The following is a 22,190-nucleotide window of genomic DNA, read 5'->3' as shown; positions in this document are numbered from 1 at the left end:
GAATGCGGACTAAGAGTTAGGCAATTTGGAGATCATGGGGGACTTCAGAGGATAATTTCAGTAAGGAAGTGGGTCAGTAGCTTGATTAGATTGAAGAATAATTGTGTTCTAAGCAGTGAAACAGCAAGATTATTATTTCATGAAATGTAAAGATGAAGGGAAAGAAAGTTATAGATACTAATTTGTGGAGAGAGGGGCAAAGAAAGGTTTTGTTTAGAGTGAGGGTGGGAATTCAGAGGAGAAGGAAAATTGAAGGAATGAGAGAATATAGTGAAGAAAAGTTCCAGAAGAGGTACAGTAAATGTGATTAAATGCAGATGTGCACAGTGTAGCCTTAAAGTGGTTAGAGGGGCACTTAAAATCTAAAACAGGAAGAAAGCGAATAACCATCTCGTAAGTATTGTGCTGTGAAAATCCTCACGTGTTTGATACGTGTTAACACATGCATCTTTCTTGCTAGGCGGCAGCAGTTGCCCTTTCCTCCCTGATTCATGCTTTGGATGAATTGGACATGGTGGCCATAGTTCGATATGCTTATGACAGAAGAGCTAATCCTCAAGTTGGCGTGGCTTTTCCTTATATCAGGGACGCCTATGAGGTAAACCTGAAAGTCTTTTATTCATATTAATTTTTTTCCCTTCAGTTCTTTTATAAACAATGCTTCTCAACTGTTAACGTGCATGAGAATTACTTGGCGGATCTTGTTAAAATGCAGTTTCTGATTTTGTAGGTCTGGGGTGGGGTCCTGAGATTCTGCATTTCTCACCAACTCCCACGTAATGCTGTTGCTGCTGGTCTGTGAACCACACTTTCAGATGCAGTGAAAGGACATGAATTATAAGAGGATGCAAAGAGCTTCTTATTAAATCAAATCAGTAAACGTTAACCGTGATCTTCTGTTTGCCCAGTCCAGGGACCTTCTCTCCATTCTCATCCTTCTTGACTTCTCAGAATCTAAAGGGAGTACAGATTACCTCCCTTTCTACAACAGCCTTTAGTGTGGATAAAGGTTGAGGGTGTGATTTTCTTGTGATCCTGGTGAAGTTCCGTTTTCCTAGGGCTCTCCTGTTTAAAATACAGGTCTAGATCCCTCGCCGTTTCCCGTTTCTCAGAGAACTCACTGTAGCAGAAATGGAACGAGAAGGCAGATATCTTGACTTCCACATCAGCTTGCCAGTCACCTTGACTCTCTCATTTGTTGTGTTGGTCATGCATTTTGTAGGTATTCTTTGATAGTCTTTCTTTTAAGCGTTTCTTTTATGTTTAATATTCTTTGTACTGTTTGCAGTTGTGTACAGCTAATCACAGAAATTGGAACACTTTATTCTCCATGTCCCAGACTTGAGCCGTCTGATTTTTGAAATCCTTTTGTTGTGCCACTCTCACAGTGTTTGAGATCAACTTTAAATTTTTTCCATTAATTCGGTTGTTTCTGTTTTTACCTCCACTCTTTCTCATTAGTGTTTAATGTACGTACAGCTGCCTTTCATGGAAGACTTGCGGCAGTACATGTTTTCATCCTTGAAAAATAATAGGAAATGCACTCCCACAGGTGAGTTTATTTCCATTTTGCTCACTGATTGTCTCTAAACACAGATTGTTTTGGGGAAATCACCTGCCTTTAGTCATGGTTTGGGGCTAGGATTTCACAGGGTGGAGTTACAGTTGACCCTTGAACAACGAAGAGGTTAGGGGCACCACTCCCCCCAGTCGAAAGTCCACGTATAGCTTTACAGTTGGCCCTTGGTATCCATGCTTCTGTATCTGCAGATTCAACCAATCTCAGATTGTGTAGTAATGTACATATATACTTATAATCCACATATACGTGTATCTAAGCAGTTCAAACCCACGTTGTTCAAGGGTCAACTGTAGTTGGATTCCAGTCACACTCATATATGGTAATGATGAGGGTGATTTTTTTCCAATAGCAGGGATAGGTTTGCTCCAAACATTGTCTAGTTTCCCCCTTCTGACTTAGAGCTTGTATCTGGGGAGCAGCTTGCTGGAAATGGATGTACATTCTTTAATTGTGAGCAGAAGGTTTGCCCTCTACTGAAGTGAACTGACATGTGGTATCAAACCTGTGACTAGTGTCCTATGTAAAATATGATGTAACTTTAACCAGAAAGTGACAGTGCTGTAGATGCCCTTTTCTCTTTGCCCTTTCTTCACAGTTTACATTATCAGTGCAAGTCCTGTTCCAGGAGTTACTGGGAGCTTAATGAGAAGAGGTCTTTATTAAGCATCTGGCTGCAAATGTCAGGGTGCTACCCAGAGTGATTCTCACACACACAGATCCTGTCTTCCAGAAATCTCACAGTTTACGGCAGTTATCGTAAGATATACCAGTGGGCTGAATGTAGAGAACATACCAAAAAGAACACAGAATGATGAGTAGATGTTTTAGTTGACAAGTTGAAATCTGCATCAGTGTAGGATTAGGGAATTGTGCGGTGAGTCTCAGAACTGGGTGCCCTCTGTACATTGGGAGCAGTGTGCAGGGCAAAAGCTAAGAATCAAATGGGCCCCTAGGGCTTGTATCTTTACCTTCCAGAAATGAGCCTCTCTGCATCACGTGGAACCAGGCATGGACTTGAATGTGTAGAGGGTGCCAGCGTGTTACAGTATTCTGTCTCTTCCTCTTGGTAATTCCAAACTTTAAATGAGAAGAACATTTAAAGAAGAGAACTTTGTTGAGAGATTACCTTATAGATATAAATCACTCAGGAGCTAAAACATTAAGTATTTTTCTACCTGTTGCTTTATATTGTGTGAGTTCTGTGACATTTTTGTTTGCATTTGCTCCATTGGAAAAACGGATCATTAAAATTGTTTGGCATATTTCCCAGGTCAGCATTTATGTAGGGGTGTGTAATGCCAGCATAGTCTGGCCTGATACTAGCCTGTCATAGCAGATGGAAATCACCAAATATTCACCCACACAGATACCACCTGCTTCCTATTACCGGGTGGACCCTGCAGTAGTCAGCTTGAGATGGTGCCTGAAACCTCCCTTGGAAACTCCAAAAATGGGATAGAAATGTCTCATGATAAATATCTGTATGCTCGTTCATTTTGTAGTAGCTGTCCAAAAGGGATATTTGAAAAGGTGAAGAATAGAAGCATAATGAACTTTTAGGAACTGCTTACTCTTTTCTGCCTTTTGCCTAGTGACTGTGAATGATCCCAAAATAGCACTTCGGTTTTAATAGCTGAACTGCCATATGAATCAGCAGAATGAAAGTTACACGTGGCAGTTTAGGTAGAAGCATTTTTGGGAGAGTTGCCTTTCATCCACATTGCTTTGGGCTGTGTTGTTTTCACTGAGTTGGTAGATTTTTATCGGGGAGAACTTGCTTCCTATCTGGTATTAGACATAAAGAAGAGGACGTCATGTTTCTGCTCTCGAGGATCCTTAGAATTTGAATGGAGTGGGGTAAGACATGTATGCAGGACTTTTTTCCAAAGAAGACATACATACGCGTGGCCAACAGACACATGAAAAGATGCTCAGCATCACTAATCATTAGGGAAGTGCAAATTAAAACCACACCTGTCAGAATAGCTGTCATCAAAAAGACAACAAATAACATGTGTTTGCAAGGATGTGGAGAAAAGGGAACCCTTGAGCACTGTTGTTGGAATGTAAATTGGTACAACCACTATGGAAAACAGTATGGAAGTTTCCCAAAAAATTAAAAAATAGAACTACCATATGATCCAGCAGTTCTACTTCTGGGCATTTTCCCAAAGAAAACAAAAAGACGAACTCAAAAAGATATATGCATGCCTATGTTCATTGCCACATTATTTACAGTAGCCAAGTTATGGGAGCAACCTAAGTGTCCATCAATAAATGAATGGACAAAGAAGATGTGATACACACACACACACACACAGAGACACACACACAGAGAATGGAGTATTACTTAGCCATAAAAAAGAATGAAATCTTGCCATTTGCCACAACATGGATGGACCTAGAAGGTATTATTCTAGGTGAAATAAGTCCGACAGGGAAAGACAAATACCATATGATTTCACTTAAATGTGGAATCTAAAAAACAAAACGAATGAACAAATAAAACAGAAACAGACTCTTAGATACAGAGAACAAACTGGGGGGTTGCTAGAGTGGAGTGGAGTAAGGGGATGAGTGAAATAGGTGAGGGGGATTAAGAGGTACCAACTTCTAGTTATAAATAAGTCACAGGAATAAAATGTACAGCATGGGGAATATAGTCTATAATATTGTAATAACTTTGTATGGTGACAGATGGTAACTAGACTTATCATGTTGGTCATTTTGTAATGTATAGAAATATTGAATCACTACGTTGTACACCTGGAACTAACGTAGTGTTGTAGATCAATTATACTTCAATTAAAAAAAAGATTGAAAAAAAAGACATGCACACAGGTCTGTGTGATTAGTTTCGTGAGGTTTGTGAGAGAAACTCATTCATTGTGAAAGAACTCATTCTGACTTGGGGAAACTAAAGGAATCCACTCACTCTGATCCAATGGCGTCTTCCTGTTAAGTTGGTATACTCTGATACAGGTAATGTTAAATCCTTATAAAGCTAATGCTTCATTTCCAAAGGCATTTTCCTTTTCTTTTTTAATGTTATTCTCCTTTGCCAGTTACCAGTTTTTTTAATGTCAACTCAATGAATACTGAGTATTTTGAATTAGCATATGGAAAGTGGGTTTTGTATGGCTCTGGTGCATTTTTCTTGAACAAACTCTTTTGCTTTTGATAGGATATTCCACTATCAAAAGTTCATTAGAGCTGGGAAGTACCTAAAAGACTAGCTACTCTAAATAGCTCTCTTTGCAAATAAGAAAACCGAGGCTCAAGTAAAGAAATGATTTGCATAACTAGAGAGTATTTTTGGCAGGGCCAGGACTGAATATCCTGCCAGTATTGCTGTGAATATCTGTGAATGGAAAGCATTTGTTTTGGAGACTAATGGAGGTAATCATTATTTCCTTTTGCTGCTCTGTTTATCCTTGTCTTAGAGGCGCAGTTGAGTGCTGTTGATGCTTTGATTGACTCCATGAGCTTGGTAAAGAAAGACGAAGAGGAGGGCACCATTGAAGACTTATTTCCAACCAGCAAAATCCCAAATCCTCAATTTCAGAGATTATTTCAGGTGAGAGAGGAAAGGTGAACCAGTCATACCTTTTTTAGATGAAAGAGAGCTAAGTGAGAAGTTAGGGTAATTGGCTGGTCCCAATCAAACTGAGGGCTCAGTTGCTCTGTCTATTTAATGGAAGAATAACACTTTTCTCTACCTACTGAAAAAAGATTAAAAAAATACTCTGAGCTTTTAGAAAGAAAGAAGTAAAGTTAGGATGTTTTAAATTTTTTTTCTGGGAGAAGGCTAGATTTTTTTTTTTTTAACAGGAGGGCTAAATAAAAAGCAGATTCTTCTTTTATGCTTTTTACTGGGTTTCTTCCTCTGTTTTATGTGAATGAGACTTTTCCTTGTTTTTTTTTTTTAATATCCAAATAGGAGGGGGGTTTTTATGAACTGTGTAATATGTAACCATTATTAGGGAAGAAGTGTTAGAGGTCAGAGAGGTTATAGTATGAACTTATTAAAGAGTAGCTAAAATAAAGAAAAATATAAAATATAAATTTCTGAGTCTTGGTACAAAGGAACTAGAAGATGGACATTGGATTAAGGGAAGCTGGGTAACTTGACAAGAGAGCTGATTTGTGTGAAGGAAGGGGAGGGATGGACCAAGGATGAAGTGGTAGGGCTATCCCAACCCTGGAATAACCTGGTGAAAGCAGGACATAAGCTTCTCTGAACCCCACAAAGGTGAAAAAAATCACAAGCAGCTTTGCCAGGCAAACTTTTCCCCTCGGGGAATGGAGGGCCTACTGCTGTGGCAGGTGGGGGGAGGCGGGGAGGTGGGAAAGGAGGCTGCATGTTGGGGAGTTCCTTGATTGCCCCTTTTGACTCATTTCTCAAAGCATCCTTAACTAACTCAAGTCCGTGTTAGGGCCTGTTGTGATTTTGAGGGATCTTCTACTCAGAAGAAACTGCCTGGTTTTTTGATGTTTGTAATTTAAAAAAAATCTTTTTTTCTAAAATCAGAACTATGAAGATTAACAGGTCAAGACCTGACTCAGTGAATACTTTCATATTCTAAGTGTAATCAAGTATAAATTACTTGTATACATTTCTTTGCGGTTTTTGACAAGTAGACTTCAAGACCTGAAGGCCTTTGCCATTTGTAGAGAAGGGAGGAGCAGACTAGTTGGTGTGGAAACCTTGCAAAAACAGGTCACTATGGTGAAAAGTAGAAACTTCTAATACTTGGCAGATACCAAGGGTAGGTACTATTATCTTCAACAAATATTTGTTGTATTAATGAACAGATGCAAACCATAAGCGCAGGCATTGTTATCTTTTTTCATTATTATCTTTTAAAGCTTTAAGAACTGGCAACTTTGATTTTTACAACCTATCAACTTTGTTTTCTTTTGTAGGGGAGAGTTTTTCTTTTATTTTTTCTTAACACCTTTTTTGGAGTATGATTGCTTTACAATGTTGTGTTAGTTTCTGCTGTGTAGCAAAGTGAATCACCTATATGTATACATATATCCCCATATCCCCTCCCTCTTGCGTCTCCCTCTCACCCTCCCTATGTCACCCATCTAGGTGGTCACAAAGCACCTAGCGAGCTGATCTGCCTATGTGATGCAGCTGCTTCCCACTAGCTATGTATTTTACATTTGGTAGTGTATATATGTCAGCGCTACTCCCTCACTTCGTCCCAGCTTACCCTTCCCCATCCCTGTGTCCTCAAGTCCGTTCTCTACATCTGCATCTTTATTCCTGTCCTGTCCGTAGGTTCATCAGAACCATTTTTAATTTTTAGATTCCATATATATGTGTTAGCATGCAGTATGTGTTTTTCTCCTTCTGACTTACTTCACTCCGTGTGACAGACTCTAGGTCCATCCACCTCACTACAAATAACTCAATTTCGTTTCTTTTTATGGCTGAGTAATACTCCGTTGTATATATGTGCCACATCTTCTTTATCCATTCATCTGTCAGTGGACCCTTAGGTTGCTTCCATGTCCTGGCTATTGTAAATAGTGCTGCAGTGAACATCGTGGTACATGACTCTTTTTGAATTATTGCTTTCTCAGGGTATATGCCCAGTAGTGGGATTGCTGGGTCATGTGGTAGTTCTATTTTTAGTTTTTTTAAGGAAACTCCATACTGTTCTCCATATTGGCTGTATCAATTTACATTCCCACCAACAGTGCAGGAAGGTTCCCTTTTTTCCACACCGTCTCCAGCATTTATTGTTTGTAGGTTTTTTGATGATGGCCATTCTGACTGGTGTGAGATGATACCTCATTATAGTTTAGATTTGCATTTCTCTAATGATTAGTGATATTGAGCATCCTTTCATGTGTTTGTTGGCAATCTATATATCTTCTTTAGGGAAATGTCTGTTTAGGTCCTCTGCCTGTTTTTGGATCAGGTTGTTTTTTTATATTGAGCTGCATGAGCTGCTTGTATATTTTGGAGATTAATCCTTTGTCAGTTCCTTCGTTTGCAAGTATTTTCTCCCATTCTGAGGGTTGTCTTCTCGTCTTTATGGTTTCCTCTGCTGTGCAAAAGCTTTTGAGTTTCCTTATGTCCCATTTGTTTATTTTTGTTTTTATTTCCATTTCTCTAGGTGGTGGGTTGAAAAGGATCTTGCTGTGATTTATGTCATAAAGTGTTCTGCCTATGTTTTCCTCTAAGAGTATTATACTGTCTGGCCTTACATTTAGGTCTTTAATCTGTTTTGAGTTTATTTTTGTGTATGGCGTTAGGGAGTGTTCTAATTTCATTCTTTGACATGTAGCTCTCCAGTTTTCCCAGCACCACTGATTGAAGAGGCTGTCTTTTCTCCATTGTATATTCTTGCCTCCTTTATCAAGGATAAGGTGACCCTATGTGTGTGGGTTTATCTCTGGGCTTTTTATCCTGTTCCATTCATCTATATTTCAGTTTTTGTGCCCGTACCATACTGTCTTGATTACTGTAGCTTGGTAGTATAGTCTGAAGTCCTGGAGCCTGATTCCTCCAGCTCTGTTTTTCTTTCTTAAGATTGCTTTGGCTATTCGGGGTCTTTTGTGTTTCCATACAAATTGTGAAATTTTTTGTTCTAGTTCTGTGAAAAATGCCATTGGTAGTTTGATAGGGACACTGAATCTGTAGATTGCTTTGGGGAGTATAGTCATTTTCACAATATTGATTCTTCCAATCCAAGAACATGGTATATCTCTCCATCTGTTTGTATTGTCTTTTTTTTTTCTCTTCAAAAACTTTAGTGGGCTTCCCTGGTGGTGCAGTGGTTGAGAGTCTGCCTGCTGATGCAGGGGACACGGGTTCGTGCCCTGCTCTGGGAGGATCCCACATGCCGCGGAGCGGCTGGGCCCATGAGCCATGGCTGCTGAGCCTGTGCGTCCGGAGCCTGTGCTCCGCAACGGGAGAGGCCACAACAGTGAGAGGCCCACGTACCGCAAAAAAAAAAAAAAAAAAAAACTTTAGCAAAATTTATTTGCATACAGAGTGCTCATTAAACTTTTTTTTTATTTTTTCATTGAAACAGTCCACACCCTTTGTTGACACTGGTTTCTGTTGTTCTAAGTACTTGAAAACAACAAATGGCATTTTCTTAATTAAGAGAATTTTTATTAACACAAGTTGCCTTTGCATGTACAGTCCAGTTTATTGAGGTTTTGTCCTGCGTAGGCTCAGAGTCGAAAGGTCTAATGTTCTGCCTCCTGGCAGGGAAGATGTTTGTATCCTCTTTAATTTCTTTCATCAGTGTCTTATAGTTTTCTGCATACAGGTCTTTTGTCTCCTTAGATAGGTTTATTCCTAGGTATTTTATTCTTTTTGTTGCAGTGGTAAATGGGATTGTTTCCTTAATTTCTCTTTCTGATTTTTCATTATTAGTGTATGAGAATGCAAGAGATTTCTGTGCATTAATTTTGTATCCTTCCACTTTAACAAATTCATTGATTAGCTCTAGTAGTTATCTGGTAGCATCTTTAGGATTCTCTATGTATAGTATCATGTCATCTGCAAACAGTGACAGTTTTACTTCTCGTTTTCCAATTTGGATTCCTTTTATTTCTTTTTCTTCTCTGATTGCTGTGGCTAAAGCTTCCAAAACTATGTTAAATAATAGTGGTGAGAGTGGGCAACCTTGTCTTGTTCCTGATCTTAGAGGAAATGGGTTCAGTTTTTCACCACTGAAAATGATGTTGGCTGCGGGTTTGTCATATATGGCCTTTATTATGTTGAGGTAGTTTCCCTCTATACCTACTTTCTGGAGAGTTTTTATCACAAATGGGTGTTGAATTTTGTTGAAAGCTTTTTCTGCATCTATTGAGATGATCATATGGTTTTTCTCCTTCAATTTGTTAATATGGTGTATCACATTGATTGATTTGCATATACTGAAGAATCCTTGCATTCCTGGGATAAACCCCACTTGATCATGGTGGATGATCCTTTTAATGTGCTGTTGGATTCTGTTTGCTGGTATTTTGTTGAGAATTTTTACATCTGTGTTCATCAGTGATATTGGCCTGTAGTTTCCTTTTTTTTGTGACATCTTTGTCTGGTTTTGGTATCAGGGTGATGGTGACCTCGTAGGATGAGTTTGGGAGTGTTCCTCCCTCTGCTGTATTTTGGAAGAGTTTGAGAAGGATAGGTGTTAGCTCTTCTCTATATGTTTGATAGAATTCTCCTGCGAAGCCATCTGGTCCTGGGCTTTTGTTTGTTGGAAGATTTTTAATCACAGTTTCAATTTCAGTGCTTGTGATTGGTCTGTTTATATTTTCTGTTTCTTCCTGGTTCAGTCTCGGAAGGTTGTACTTTTCTAAGATTTTGTCCATTTCTTCCAGGTTGTCCATTTTATTGGCATATAGTTGCTTGTAGTAATCTCATGATCCTTTGTATTTCTGCAGTGTCAGTTGTTACTTCTTCATTTCTAATTCTATTGATTTGAGTCTTCTCCCTCTTTTTATTGGTGAGTCTGGCTAATGGTTTATCAATTTTGTTTATCTTCTCAAAGAACCAGTTTTAGTTTTATTGATCTTTGCTATCATTTCCTTCATTTCTTGTTCATTTATTTCTGATCTGATCTTTATGATTTCTATCCTTCTGCTTACTTTGGGTTTTTTTTGTTCTTCTTTCTCTAATTACTTTAGGTGTAGCGTTAGGTTTTTTGAGATGTTTCTTATTTCTTGAGGTAGGATTGTATTGCTATAAACTTCCCTCTTAGAACTGCTTTTGCTGCATCCCATAGGTTTTGGGTCATTGTGTTTTCATTGTCATTTGTTTCTAGGTATCTCTTGATTTCCTCTTTGATTTCTTCAGTGATCTCTTGGTTATTTAGTAGTGTATTGTTTAGCCTCCATGTGTTTGTATTTTTTACAGTTTTTTTTTCCTGTAATTTATGTCTAGTCTCATAGCAGTGTGGTCGGAAAAGATACTTGATACGATTTCAATTTTCTTAAATTTACCAAGGCTTGATTTGTGACCCAACATATGATCTGTCCTGGAGAATGTTCCATGAGCACTTGAGAAGAAAGGGTATTCTGTTGTTTTTGGATGGAATGTCCTATAAACATCAGTTAAGTCCCTCTTGTTTAATGTGTCATTTAAAGCTTGTGTTTCCTTATTTATTTTCATTTTTGGTGATCTGTCCATTGGTGAAAGTGGGGCATTAAAGTCCCCCACTGTTATCGTGTTACTGTCGATTTCTCCTTTTATGGCTGTTAGCATTTGCCTTATGTATTAAGGTGCTCCTGTGTTGGGTGCATAAATATTTACAATTGTTATATCTTCTTGGATTTATCCCTTGATCATTATGCAGTGTTCTTCTTTGTTTCTTGTAACAGTGTTTATTTTAAAGTCTATTTTGTCTGATATGAGAATTGCTGCTCCAGCTTTCTTTTGATTTCCATTTGCATGGAATATCTTTTTCCATCCCTTCACTTTCAGTCTGTATGTGTCCCTAGATCTGAAGTGAGTCTCTTGTAGACAGTATGTATATGGATCTTGTTTTTGTATCCATTGACCGTCTATGTCTTTTGGTTGGAGCATTTAATCCATTTACATTTAAGGTAATTATCGATATGTATGTTCCTGTTACCATTTCTTAATTGTTTTGGGTTTGTTTTTGTAGGTCTTTTCCTTCTCTTGTTTCCTGCCTAGAGAAGTTCCTTTAGCATTTGTTGTAAAGCTGGTTTGGTTATGCTGAATTCTCTTAGCTTTTGCTTGTCTGTAAAGGTTTTAATTTTTCCATCACATCTGAATAAGATCCTTGCTGGGTAGAGTAATCTTGGTTGTAGGTTTTTCCCTTTCATCACTTTAAATAGGTCCTTCTACTCCCTTGTGGCTTGCATAGTTTCTGCTGGAAGATCAGCTCTTAACCTTATGGGGATTCCCTTGTATGTTATTTGTTGCTTTTCCCTGCTGCTTTTAATATTTTTTCTTTGTATTTAACTTTTGATAGTTTGATTAATATGTGTCTTGGCATGTTTCTCCTTGGATTTATCCTGTATGGGACTCTCTGTGCTTCCTGGACTTGATTGACTATTTCCCCTCCCATGTTAGGGAAGTTTTCAACTATCATCTCTTCAAATAGTTTCTCAGACCCTTTCTTTTTCTCTTCTTCTCCTGAGACCACTATAATTCAAATGTTGGTGCATCTTATGTTGTCCCAGAGGTGTTTGGGACTGTCCTGAATTCTTTTCATTTTTTTTTTCTTTATTCTGCTCTGCAGTAGTTATTTCCACTGTTTTATCTTCCAGGTCACTTATCCGTTCTTCTGCCTCAGTTATTCTGCTATTGACTCCTTCTAGAGAATTTTTAATTTTATTTATTGTGTTGTTCATCATTGTTTTTCTTCTGGGTCCATGTTAAACTTTTCTTCATTCTGTTTCCAAGCGTTTGGATCATGTTTACTATCATTACTCTGAATTCTTTTTCTGGTAGACTGCCTATTTCCTCTTCATTTGTTTGGCCTCTTGGGTTTTTACCTTGCTCCTTCATCTGCTGTTTATTTCTCTGTCTTTTCATTTTGTTTAACTTACTGTGTTTGGGGGCTCCTTTTCACAGGCTGCAGGTTCGTAGTTCCCATTGTTTTTGGTGTCTGCCCCCAGTGGGTAAGGTTGGTTCAGTGGCTTGGGTAGGCTTCCTGGTGGAGGGAATTGGTGCCTGTGTTCTGTTGGGTGGGGCTGGATCTTATGTTTCTGGTGGGCAGGGCTGCGTCTGGTGGTGTGTTTTGGGGTGTCTGTGAACTTAGTATGATTTTAGGCAGCCTTTCTGCTAATGGGTGAGGTTGTTTTCCTGTCTTGCTAGTTGTTTGGCATGGGGCGTCCAGCGCTGGAGTTTGCTGGCCGCTGGGTGGAGCTGGGTCTTAGCATTGAGATGGAGATCTCTGGGAGAGCTCTGGTCGATTGATAATTACGTGGGGCTGGGAGGCCTCTGCTGGTCCAGTGTCCTGAACTCGGCTCTCCCACCTCAGAGGCTCAGGCCTGACACCAGACCGGAGCACCAAGACCCTGTCAGCCACACGGCTCAGAAGACAAGGGAGAAAAAAAGAAGGGAAAATCAATCAGTCAGTCAATCAATAAAATTTTTTTAATTATTAAAATAATAAAAAATAATTTAAATAAAGGAAGAGAGCAACCAAACCAATAAACAAATCCACCAGTGATAACAAGTGCTAAAGGCTAAACTAATGTAAACATAAAAATCAGAAACAAATCAGTTGCAGACAGAAAACCCAAGTCTGCAGTTGCTCCCAAAGTCCACCTCCTCAACTTGGGATGATTCGTTGTCTATTCAAGTATTCCACAGATGCAGCATACCTCAAGTTGACTGTGGAGATTTAATCCGCTGCTCCTGAGGCTGCTGGGAGAGGTTTCCCTTTCTCTTCTCTGTTCGCACAGCTCCTGGGGTTCAGCTTTGGATTTGGCCCCACCTCTCTGTGTAGGTCGCCTTCAGGCATCTTTTCCCGCCCAGACAGGACGGGGTTAAAGCAGCGGCCGATTAGGGGGCTCTGGCTCACTCATGCTGGGGGGAGGGAGGGGCGCGGTAGTTATAATTGGAATGCGGGGTGAGCCTGTGGCGGCAGAGGCCAGTGTGACATTGCACCAGCCTGAGGCACGCCGTCTGTTCTCCCGGGTAAGTTGTCCCTGGGTCACGGGACCCTGGCAGTGGCAGGCTGCACAGGCTCCTGGGGGGTTGGGGGCGTGGATAGTGACCTGTGCTTGCACACGGGATTCTTGGTGGCTGCAGCAGCAGCGTTAGTGTTTCATGCCCATCTCTGGGGTCTCAGCTGACAGCCACGGCTCACGCCCTTCTTTGGAGCTCGTTTAGGCGGTGCTCTGCCTTCTGTTGGCAGACGGGGAAGGAATCCCCTCTCCTCATGCACCGCAAAACAACAGTTTCTTGCCTCTCCGGCAGGTGCAGACTTTTTCCCAGACTCCCACCCAGCTAGCTGTGGCGCACCAGCCCCCTTCAGGCTGTGTTCACGCCACCAACCCCAGTCCTCTCCCTGGGATCTGACCTCCGAAGCCGGAGCCTCAGCTCCCAGCCCCCGCCCGTCCCGGCGGGTGAGCAGACAAGCCTCTCGGGCTGGTGAGTGCTGGTCGGCACCGATCCTCTGTGCGGGAATCTCTCCACTTTGCTCTCTGCACCCCTGTTGCTGCGCTCTCCTCCGTGGCTCCGAAGCTTCCCCCCGTCTCTGCCAGTTTAGGGGCTTCCTAGTGTGTGGAAACCTTTCCTCCTTTACAGCCCCCTCCCACTGGTGCAGGTCCCGTCCCTATTCTTTTGTCTCTTTTTTTTTTTTTCTTTTGCCCTACCCAGGTACGTGGGGGAGTTTCTTGCCTTTCGGGAGGTCTGAGGTCTTCTGCCAGCGTTCAGTAGGTGTTCTGTAGGAGCTGTTCCACGTGTAGACGTACTTCTGGTGTATTTGTGGGGAGGAGGGCGATCTCGCATCTTACTCCTCCGCCGTCGGAGAGTTGTTAACATGGCCTGTCTGTATAAAGAAGTATCATTGCTAGGGTATGCATAAATTGAATTCACTTTTTCTAAAACAAATATTTATTGAGTACTAACAATGTAGCACGTGCTGGTGATACTATGAGCTCATTACCTGAAAGGACCCCTCCAGAGGAGTGAGAGGAGAAGAGAGAGATAAAACCAATAGGCACAATAGTGGTGGGTACAAAATACTGTGGAAATAAGAGGAAAGAGAGATTCTTGCAGGTGAGTGACTTCAGGAAGATTTCATTTAGGAATAAAGGCAATGTGTGATGTGCTGTAGGCATGCCAGGCAAAAGAAGTAGCACATGCAAAAGCAAGAAAACACAAAGAAGTGTGATGTATTTAGGGATCCACAAATAGTTCCATTTGGCTGGAGAATAGGCTCTATGGGAAAATGGTGGAGAAGGCAGCAGGTAGCAGACAGGTCATGAAGAGCCAGTAGTTTTTATTTTATCCTGTAGGCAGTGGGTAATCACTAAAGGATTTTGTCAGCAGGCGGGTGACATGATTTTTAGAAAATAGGTCTGATGGTGGCATGGGAAATGGACTAGAGACCAGTTAGGAAATCTGCAGTGGCCCCCAGGAAGACTTGAATTAAAGCAGTGACGGAGAGCGGAGAGGAGAAAATTTAGAAGGTAAAGTAGATAGGACTTAAGGGACTGGATGGTGGTTGATGAGAAATAGGAATTGAAGATAACAGAATCCTAGCTTGGATGACAGGAAGGATGACGTCACCATTAATTATGATAAGGAATATAGAATGAACAGACAGAAAAGGTAATTCATGTATTCTTGCAAGTGTTAAATTTGAGTTATTATCTGTTGGCTGTCCCAGTACAGACACTCAGTGGGAAGTTGGAAATAGGGGTGCAGAGCCCAGGAGAGCGTTCAGGACTAAATGTATAGATTTGAGAGTCCTCCTCATTTAGGTAGAAACAGAAGTGAATGAGGTCACCTGGGAGAGTCTGTTGAGTGAGGAGGAGGGAGAATGAAGTCCTGAACACCACCGTGATTGGACAATTAGGGATAGACAGAAAAGCTGCCAGAAATGAAACAGTGTTCCTACCTCCACCCTCCCCAAAAGGTCAGAGAGACAGAAAGAACTAGAAGAGTGTTGGAAAGGAAAGAATCACAAATGAGACGTTGCACAGTGGTGAGGAGAGCTGAGCCTGGCAAAGGGCCTTTGGGGTTTGTAGTGAAGTCTTTGATGACTTTGAGGGCCCAGTGGGAGTAGAGTGATGGGGCGTTAGCCAGTTACAGTACCTGTAGGAGAAACCTTTACTGATGAAGGGAAGAGAGAGAGAGAGGATCCAGGAAGCTACAGGAGGATGTAGGACCCAGGAAGACTTTTTTTTTTTCTTTTAAAATAGCTATAACTAAGAGTAAATGAGCTGGGAGTAGGGGGCAGAAGGAGGGAGAGGTTAGTAATCAACTTGTTGGCAAGAGGTTAATTTAATTCTAATTTTGGAAACAAATGCTGAAAAATATGTCTTTTGTCAAGTGTACAGTTAATACTGCCTTTTAAATAATTGATACTGGGTTGCTGAAATCAACATATTAGTAACTTACGAGCTAGCCACGGTGGCCTGCAGTTTTTTCTCTAGTCTTTTTCAAATTGTAAAAATCACATCAAGGAAAACGGTTGCTTAAAGGAGAAATTAAGTAGTTTGAGGACTGAGATCTCAGCTTCTCAGCTACTAAAAAGTGTCACTTTCTCATAACCTTTTTTTTTTAATGAATTGGAATTTTTTTGATTGAATTTTTATGCTACTTAGCTTTATCTAAAATGTGGCCTTTAAGAAAATATGAGAAGGTGATGCTTTAGAACATCTCTTGTGGGTCCCTTATTACTGACTTATGGGTGATGACACTATTTGAAAGAATTGCCTGGAATTCAGAGTTCTTTTTCCACAAATGTCACTTGGATATCACAGATAGAATCTCCCAGAGTATTTGCGAGGTAGTCTGCTATGTTGGGTGTTGGATTTCTGCTTACATCTTTAGGGCTTTGTAAGCTGTTTTTGGTATTTTTTTTTTAATATAAATTTATTTGTTTATTATTTTTGGCTGCATTGGGGTCTTCGTTGCTGCACGCACGCTTTCTCTAGTTGTGGCGAGCGGGGGCTACTCTTCGTTGCGGTGCGCTGGCTTCTCATTGCAGTGGCTTCTCTTGTTGCAGAGCACGGGCTCTAGGTGCACAGGCTTCAGTAGTTGTGGCACGTGGGCTTAGTAGTTGTGGCGCATGGGCTTAGTTGCTCCGCGGCATGTGGGATCTTCCCAGACCAGGGCTCGAACCCATGTCCCCTGCACTGGCAGGCGGATTCTTAACCACTGTGCCACCAGGGAAGTCCTGTTTTTGGTATTTTAATAGCTGACCTGAAGGTGAGCGCTGTGAATTGCAAATTATGTATTAGAAGGTTGGGGTAGATTCACAGGGTTTGGGATCTTTTTGGTTTCCCCTTTTGCTTTACATTAAACAGGCCTAATGTCATTGATGCTCCAGGGAAAGTAGAGTAATTATGGAAAAGGAAAGCAGGAGTCAGGCTCTGAAACAATGAATTTACTAGAAGGAAGGCTTGGGGTTGGTCTCTTGAAATCGGGAGCAGAACATGAAATTTCTAGAGGAAATTGCTATTTAATACATACTTCAGGGTTTTCTGAATTTGTAGAACATTGACTCTTTGATGACATTTACTGTTTAAGCCCAAGTATCTTTATTTTTTTAGAACCGAGAAGTCTAGCTTCCATTTTTGCAGGGTATGAAAACAATCCATGGAGTAGTTTAAATCATATACCTTGTGATATGAAACAGTAATTTTAAAATTGCAGGAGCTATTCAGCTCCATTTTTTTCTTTACAATTACTAACATATAAGTTGTTCAAAGGTGGGAATAGGAGCCTTGTTCTCCAACCTAATTTTGGAATTATCCTCTAGCAAGGGGAGTAAAACATCAATGAATTGAGAGTTTCATTTTTTTCTTTTTTTCTTAACGGTTATCTCATTTTTTGATTACATTCCTGCACTCCTTTTAGAGTACTTACTTTTCTGGGCAGATAACACTACTGCCAAGGCCTGGTAGTCTGAAAGCAGTGTCAGTGATTGAATGGGAGTGGCTTGCGGTCCGGATCTCCACCTGTGTAAGCAGTGGAGAACCTGCCCTGGCTTGATCTTGGCCCCACTCCTGGTGCTGCTTCCTGACACCTCTGTCAGCTCTTCTGTAGAGTTCTGAGAAAGAGCGCTTTATTCACTCAGCCAGTACCTTTTAGGTGCTTATCATGTGTGGGGTGCTCTTTTCAGTACTTGGAATTCAGCAGTAGACAAGACAAACAAGATCTCTACTTTCAAGGGGTAAGTGGAGGTAACAAAAGATAAACTAAAAAATTGGTGAGATAATTTTAGATAATGATAAATACTATAAGAAGTATAAGACAAGTTTAATGATAGAGAATGACAGGGTGGTAACATGGGGGTAAAGGGCTCCTTCATACGGTGTCAGGGAAATCCTCTCAGAAGAGATGATAATTTAGCAAATAACAGAATGATTTTAAAAAAGGCCAGCTCTGTTGAGATGTAAGGGAAGGCAGAAGAGGCTGAGGGAGCGTTAAGCACAGGACCCAAAGCCTGGAGTGGGCTGGCATGTGCGTGAAGCAGGAGGAAACCAGTCTAACGGGGCGGCTGGGGTGAGCAAGGAGGAGGGAGGCACGCAGGGGCTGTGTTAGGTTTGACTTTAGGATATGGAAAGGAACTTGTTTTAAGATGACTTGAGCTACAGTAGAGCCGTGAAAATGGATGCAGGGAGACCAGTTAGGAGGGGATTGTGGTAGCCCACATGAGAGGTGATGGTGCCTGGACAAGAGTGGTATAGTGAAGATGGACGCAAGTGAGTAGATGGGTGGAGAATAGCCCAAGCTCGGCACTCGGGGGAGTTTTGGGACAGACCAGTAGTCTCATCTCTTCCACAGTGTTCATCCTGGGACTCACAGAGCATGGGCACCTCCCCTTTAGCACCTGATTCATCCACCTTAGGTTGTCTTCTAAGGTTGTGCAAGGGAGAAAGCACAGCATGCTGGAGGGAGGTTAAAGGATTATAACCAAAAAGTTATCATCGCAGATTGTCAGAGGCTTTTGGAATTGCATCTCAGGGAACCTCGTATATCCTCCAAGTAGTCAGAGCAGTGGCCTCTTTTTATGAGATGAGGCTCCTTTCCAGGATGGCTTCGGCTGACGGCGCTGCTAGGCTTAGATCTGTTTTACAGTTGCTTTTAGACGTTACCAACGTCCTGCTAACCAAGGCGGTTCTGGATCCACCCTCTTTACTGTCTTTTACACATGGTAGGAATCCCATAACCCTCCCAAATTAAAGAATGAGGATCCCCGATCAGAAGAGTGTAATGAAGCTGTGTGTGATGTCTGCATCTGCATTTTAAAATCCTTATGCCTTTTCCACAGTGTCTGCTGCACAGAGCTTTACACCCCCAGGAGCCTCTGCCCCCAATTCAGCAACACGTTTTGAATATGCTGGATCCCCCCACTGAGGTGACAGCTAAATGTCAGGTTCCTGTCTCTAAAATAAAGACCCTTTTCCCTCTGACTGAAGTCCTCAAGAAAAAGGACCAAGTGACTGCTCAGGACATTTTCCCAGATAAGTGAGTACTCGATGGAGCTGTGTGTGATGCTGGAACACAAAGATTGGTTGTGGTCTTAGAGGGGCTGTGGCATTAAGGGTTGCAACCTGGGTTTGTGGAATCACAAAGGTGGGAGGAAGAAACCTTTTGCTATTTGAGCCTTGCATTGGAAATCCTGGTTTCTCACATCTGTCCACTGTAGATATATTTTATCCTTGTGCACCTAGAAATTAGAGCTACCTTTGGGGTTGTTGACTTTTTGATCAGCATCAGATTCTTGATGAATTATATATATAGGAAGACAAACAATCTTTGAATATCTAAGACTGAATTTTAACATTTTTAAAGTAAAGTGCTAAGGATGAGAGGAGAGGGGTGAAAGTCGTAAGGTTTTTCGTTTTGGAGGTAAGGTGTCAGGAGAATATCGGTGAGATTTTGGGAGGGAAAATGGGAAGGAGAATGAAAAACCTGGCCCTCTGTAGTTGTGCTGTTACTGTGTTGATGTGCTTGGTTATACCATTAGTGAGGTGTAGTTTAAGGATTGTAAAATGGTTTTCATATCCTTAGATCAAGCTCTCAGGTAGCTATTAAGTGTTTTTTCCCCACATCAAGTCTGTTTAGAATTATATCAGTTTCCATTCAAAGCAGAACAAAAACAAACCTTAAGAAGCTGTTCTTATCCAGAATTATTTGGGTGTATGACATTGATTTTACCAGGTTTTGGTTTTATTATTGGTGACTTTTCTCCCCAAATGAAAACGATCTACTCATTTCTTTAGGTTGCATTCCAAGATCCAGTTTTAGATCACAATTTTTTTCCTTTTTCTTTGAGTTCCTTCCCATGGCTGTGTCTGTATTGACAAAGTAAAGCTTTTATTTGTAAATACCCCATTGGACCAGTATTGAGTAATTTCCAGAAACCTTCAATTTACAGGGTTCTGTAAATTGTTAATTTAGTGAATTATCTGCCAAGTTGAAAAGACAGGTTTGCATTTTCGGTGGCTTTTTAGAGGTTAATACCCCAAACTTTGTCAGAATTGGGGGAAAAAGAAAAAAAAAACAATCGTGGGATTGAAAGATTCTCTCATGTACATTTCTAACACATCCTGGAGGCTTTTATGTTTCTTTTTAGTCTGTCACGGCTTCTTCTACATAGGAAGACTGTCACTAAAAATTCTGCTTTCCTCATCTACCTAGATCCCGCTGGATTTGTATCTTAGAGAACAGTTCAGTAAAATTCTGAGTCCTTTTCTTCCCATGACAGCCTTGCCTTAGTCTCTTCTGCAGTCATGGCTGTTCCCTCTCTGTGTATTAAAGCTCCAGTTCATGATCTTGATTACCTTCTGGTATTGTGGGAAAGAAGTGGGCCATTTTCTCCTCCTCCTGTTGATTAAACTGTAAATTAGCTGGTTAAAAAAAAAACATACCAGCTAGGCCCAGAAGGCTGTTCTGTGATTTGATCCCTGCTGTGATTACACCTTCAGCCCTGTTCCCATCTCTCACTCTTTCAGGAAGCTTGAGCCTGCCAGGCTTCTTGTTCTCTGCCCCCATAATGGGTTTGGTTTGCCACACAGCCAAATTAGCTGTGGGGGGCCGGAGAATAATCTTGCGCACACACACCTACGCACACCCCAATTCTCTACTCTTCCTTCTCAGAAGTCTTAGTTTTTAAGAACTGCAGAAATGACACATTTAACAAATATTTATTGAGCACCTCCTATATTCAAGAATGACTCAGTCCTTCTGCAGGGTTCTTACAGCCACTCAATTTTTGTGATAAGGCTCCAATCAGCTTTACAGGTGGTCTCCCTAAGGGAAAGAAAGATTGCTAACAACCAGCTATGTTTTTGTTTATATTCAGCATCCCTGTGTCCAGGGTACATACTTCCAGTATACGGATGAGGGGCTGAGATTGGGGGGAGGGGCAAATGTCTGTTCAGGAAGTGTCAGAGGCCAAGGAAAGACCTCTGAGTTAGGAGTCTCTAGTTTTCATTCCAGCTTTTTCACTCCTGATCTAATTTTGGTTAAATAATTTTACCTTTATGAGAGTTCCTTCATCTAAAAACAGGCTCATCGTAGGAGACATTATAACAGTAAAATCACAGATATTAAAGGACTTTAAACTATTTGGAGGGAAGGCAGTAGTCAAAACCCAGAGCAGTAATACTGTCATTATCAATAAAAACATTGAATATTTGAGAAGATCTACTATTCATGCTGAACCTGTTCAATCCCTAGTGTTGAAGTGATTTCTTCAGTTCAAGAGGGTAAAAGTACCATCTGACATTGCATTCCAAAAATGTACTGAATATTACTCTTATCACAGAAAAGCATTGCTTCCCTTAGTGTTGCTGAACAACACCCTTGAAATGAAAGCATCATCTCTTGGACAGAACTTACATGAGAATAGGGACATCTGAGGTCTGATCCTGCCTATGGAACTAGTATGTGATCTTGATTTCTTTTTATCTCTATATGCAAATAGTGTAAAGTTTTCTACTTTTTTCAAGTCCCCTAAGACCCCAGTCCCTACTTACTGTCAGAGACCAACCTCACCTGGTTTTACTGGCTAAGACTTCAGACTCCAGGGTCAAGACAGTGTGAGTTGGTCCCCTTGCTCTGCAGTGTGACCTTAGTTGCAAGTTGCTTATCCTCCCTAAGCCTCAGTTTCCTCATGGGTAAATAGGGATAATAGGAATATCTGTCTCATAGAGTTGTCATGCAGGTTAGTTGAGTAATATATGCTGTTCACTGTTGTCACCCTAGAATGGCACAGTGCCGAACACATAGTAAGAATATAGTGTTTGTGAAGAGATGATTTACAAGATCCTAGTCCTGCCCCTAGCACATTTTCACCAACTACGGCAGTGGCGACGATCATGATGGTGACTTCACAGAGAAAATAGAGGCCAGTAGGTGGGAACGTCTCAGTTTTCTGGCCCATCTTACCTAAAAACATATCTGTATTGTATCTGCCTTCACTTCCTTTTTTCCTGCCTCAGTGGAAGAGGGTACCTCATCCTGTCCCAAGTTAATCCTTTCACCTATGTCCTGGGATGCTATTTCTGTCCCATCTGGTACCTCAGTCCACTGATAATTTCTTCCTTCCTTCTGTATCTTCAGCTTCTCCCTGTGTACCAGCTCCTTTCCCTCCACACATTAACATTTTATTTCTTTCCTCTAAAAGAAAATGAAGTAATCCCCTCAGTTTCCTCTCTCTTATTACTCCCTGTTATCATCATCTTTCCTTCCATAGCCAGGCTTATTAGCAGAAGAGCCTATACTGCTTCTTTTCCTAGCACTCACTGGCTCAGCCTTCTGCCCGCACCACTGCCCTGAAACTGGTCTTCTAAAAGACACTAACTGCTGGATTTACTTAAGCGTGGCAGTCCTTTTCTTTCTTTCTTTTTTTTTTTTTTTTTTTTGCGGTATGCGGGCCTCTCACTGTTGCGGCCTCTCCCATTG

General features: G+C 41.1%; 1 protein-coding gene across 2 annotated transcripts in view; it reads left to right on the top strand.

Annotated features, from left to right (window-relative positions):
• Positions 1 to 22,190, top strand: part of XRCC5 (X-ray repair cross complementing 5) — a 97,943-nt gene that overhangs the window by 27,351 nt on the left and 48,402 nt on the right. For both annotated transcript variants that reach the window (XM_022567633.3, XM_089916398.1), the window contains exons 11-14: positions 461 to 598; positions 1,462 to 1,552; positions 5,026 to 5,159; positions 18,550 to 18,746. In XM_022567633.3, the coding sequence (XP_022423341.2) occupies positions 461 to 598; positions 1,462 to 1,552; positions 5,026 to 5,159; positions 18,550 to 18,746 (560 nt within the window). The remainder of the gene's footprint in view (positions 1 to 460; positions 599 to 1,461; positions 1,553 to 5,025; positions 5,160 to 18,549; positions 18,747 to 22,190) is intronic.

Source organism: Delphinapterus leucas, chromosome 8 (assembly GCF_059928025.1).
Source record: "Delphinapterus leucas isolate spDelLeu-1000000601 "Yukka" chromosome 8, BTC_Dleu_Yukka2, whole genome shotgun sequence".
NCBI classification, from domain to species: Eukaryota; Metazoa; Chordata; class Mammalia; order Artiodactyla; family Monodontidae; genus Delphinapterus; species Delphinapterus leucas.
Note: the sequence above shows the minus strand (reverse complement) of the source record. Positions and strands in the feature narration are given on the sequence as shown.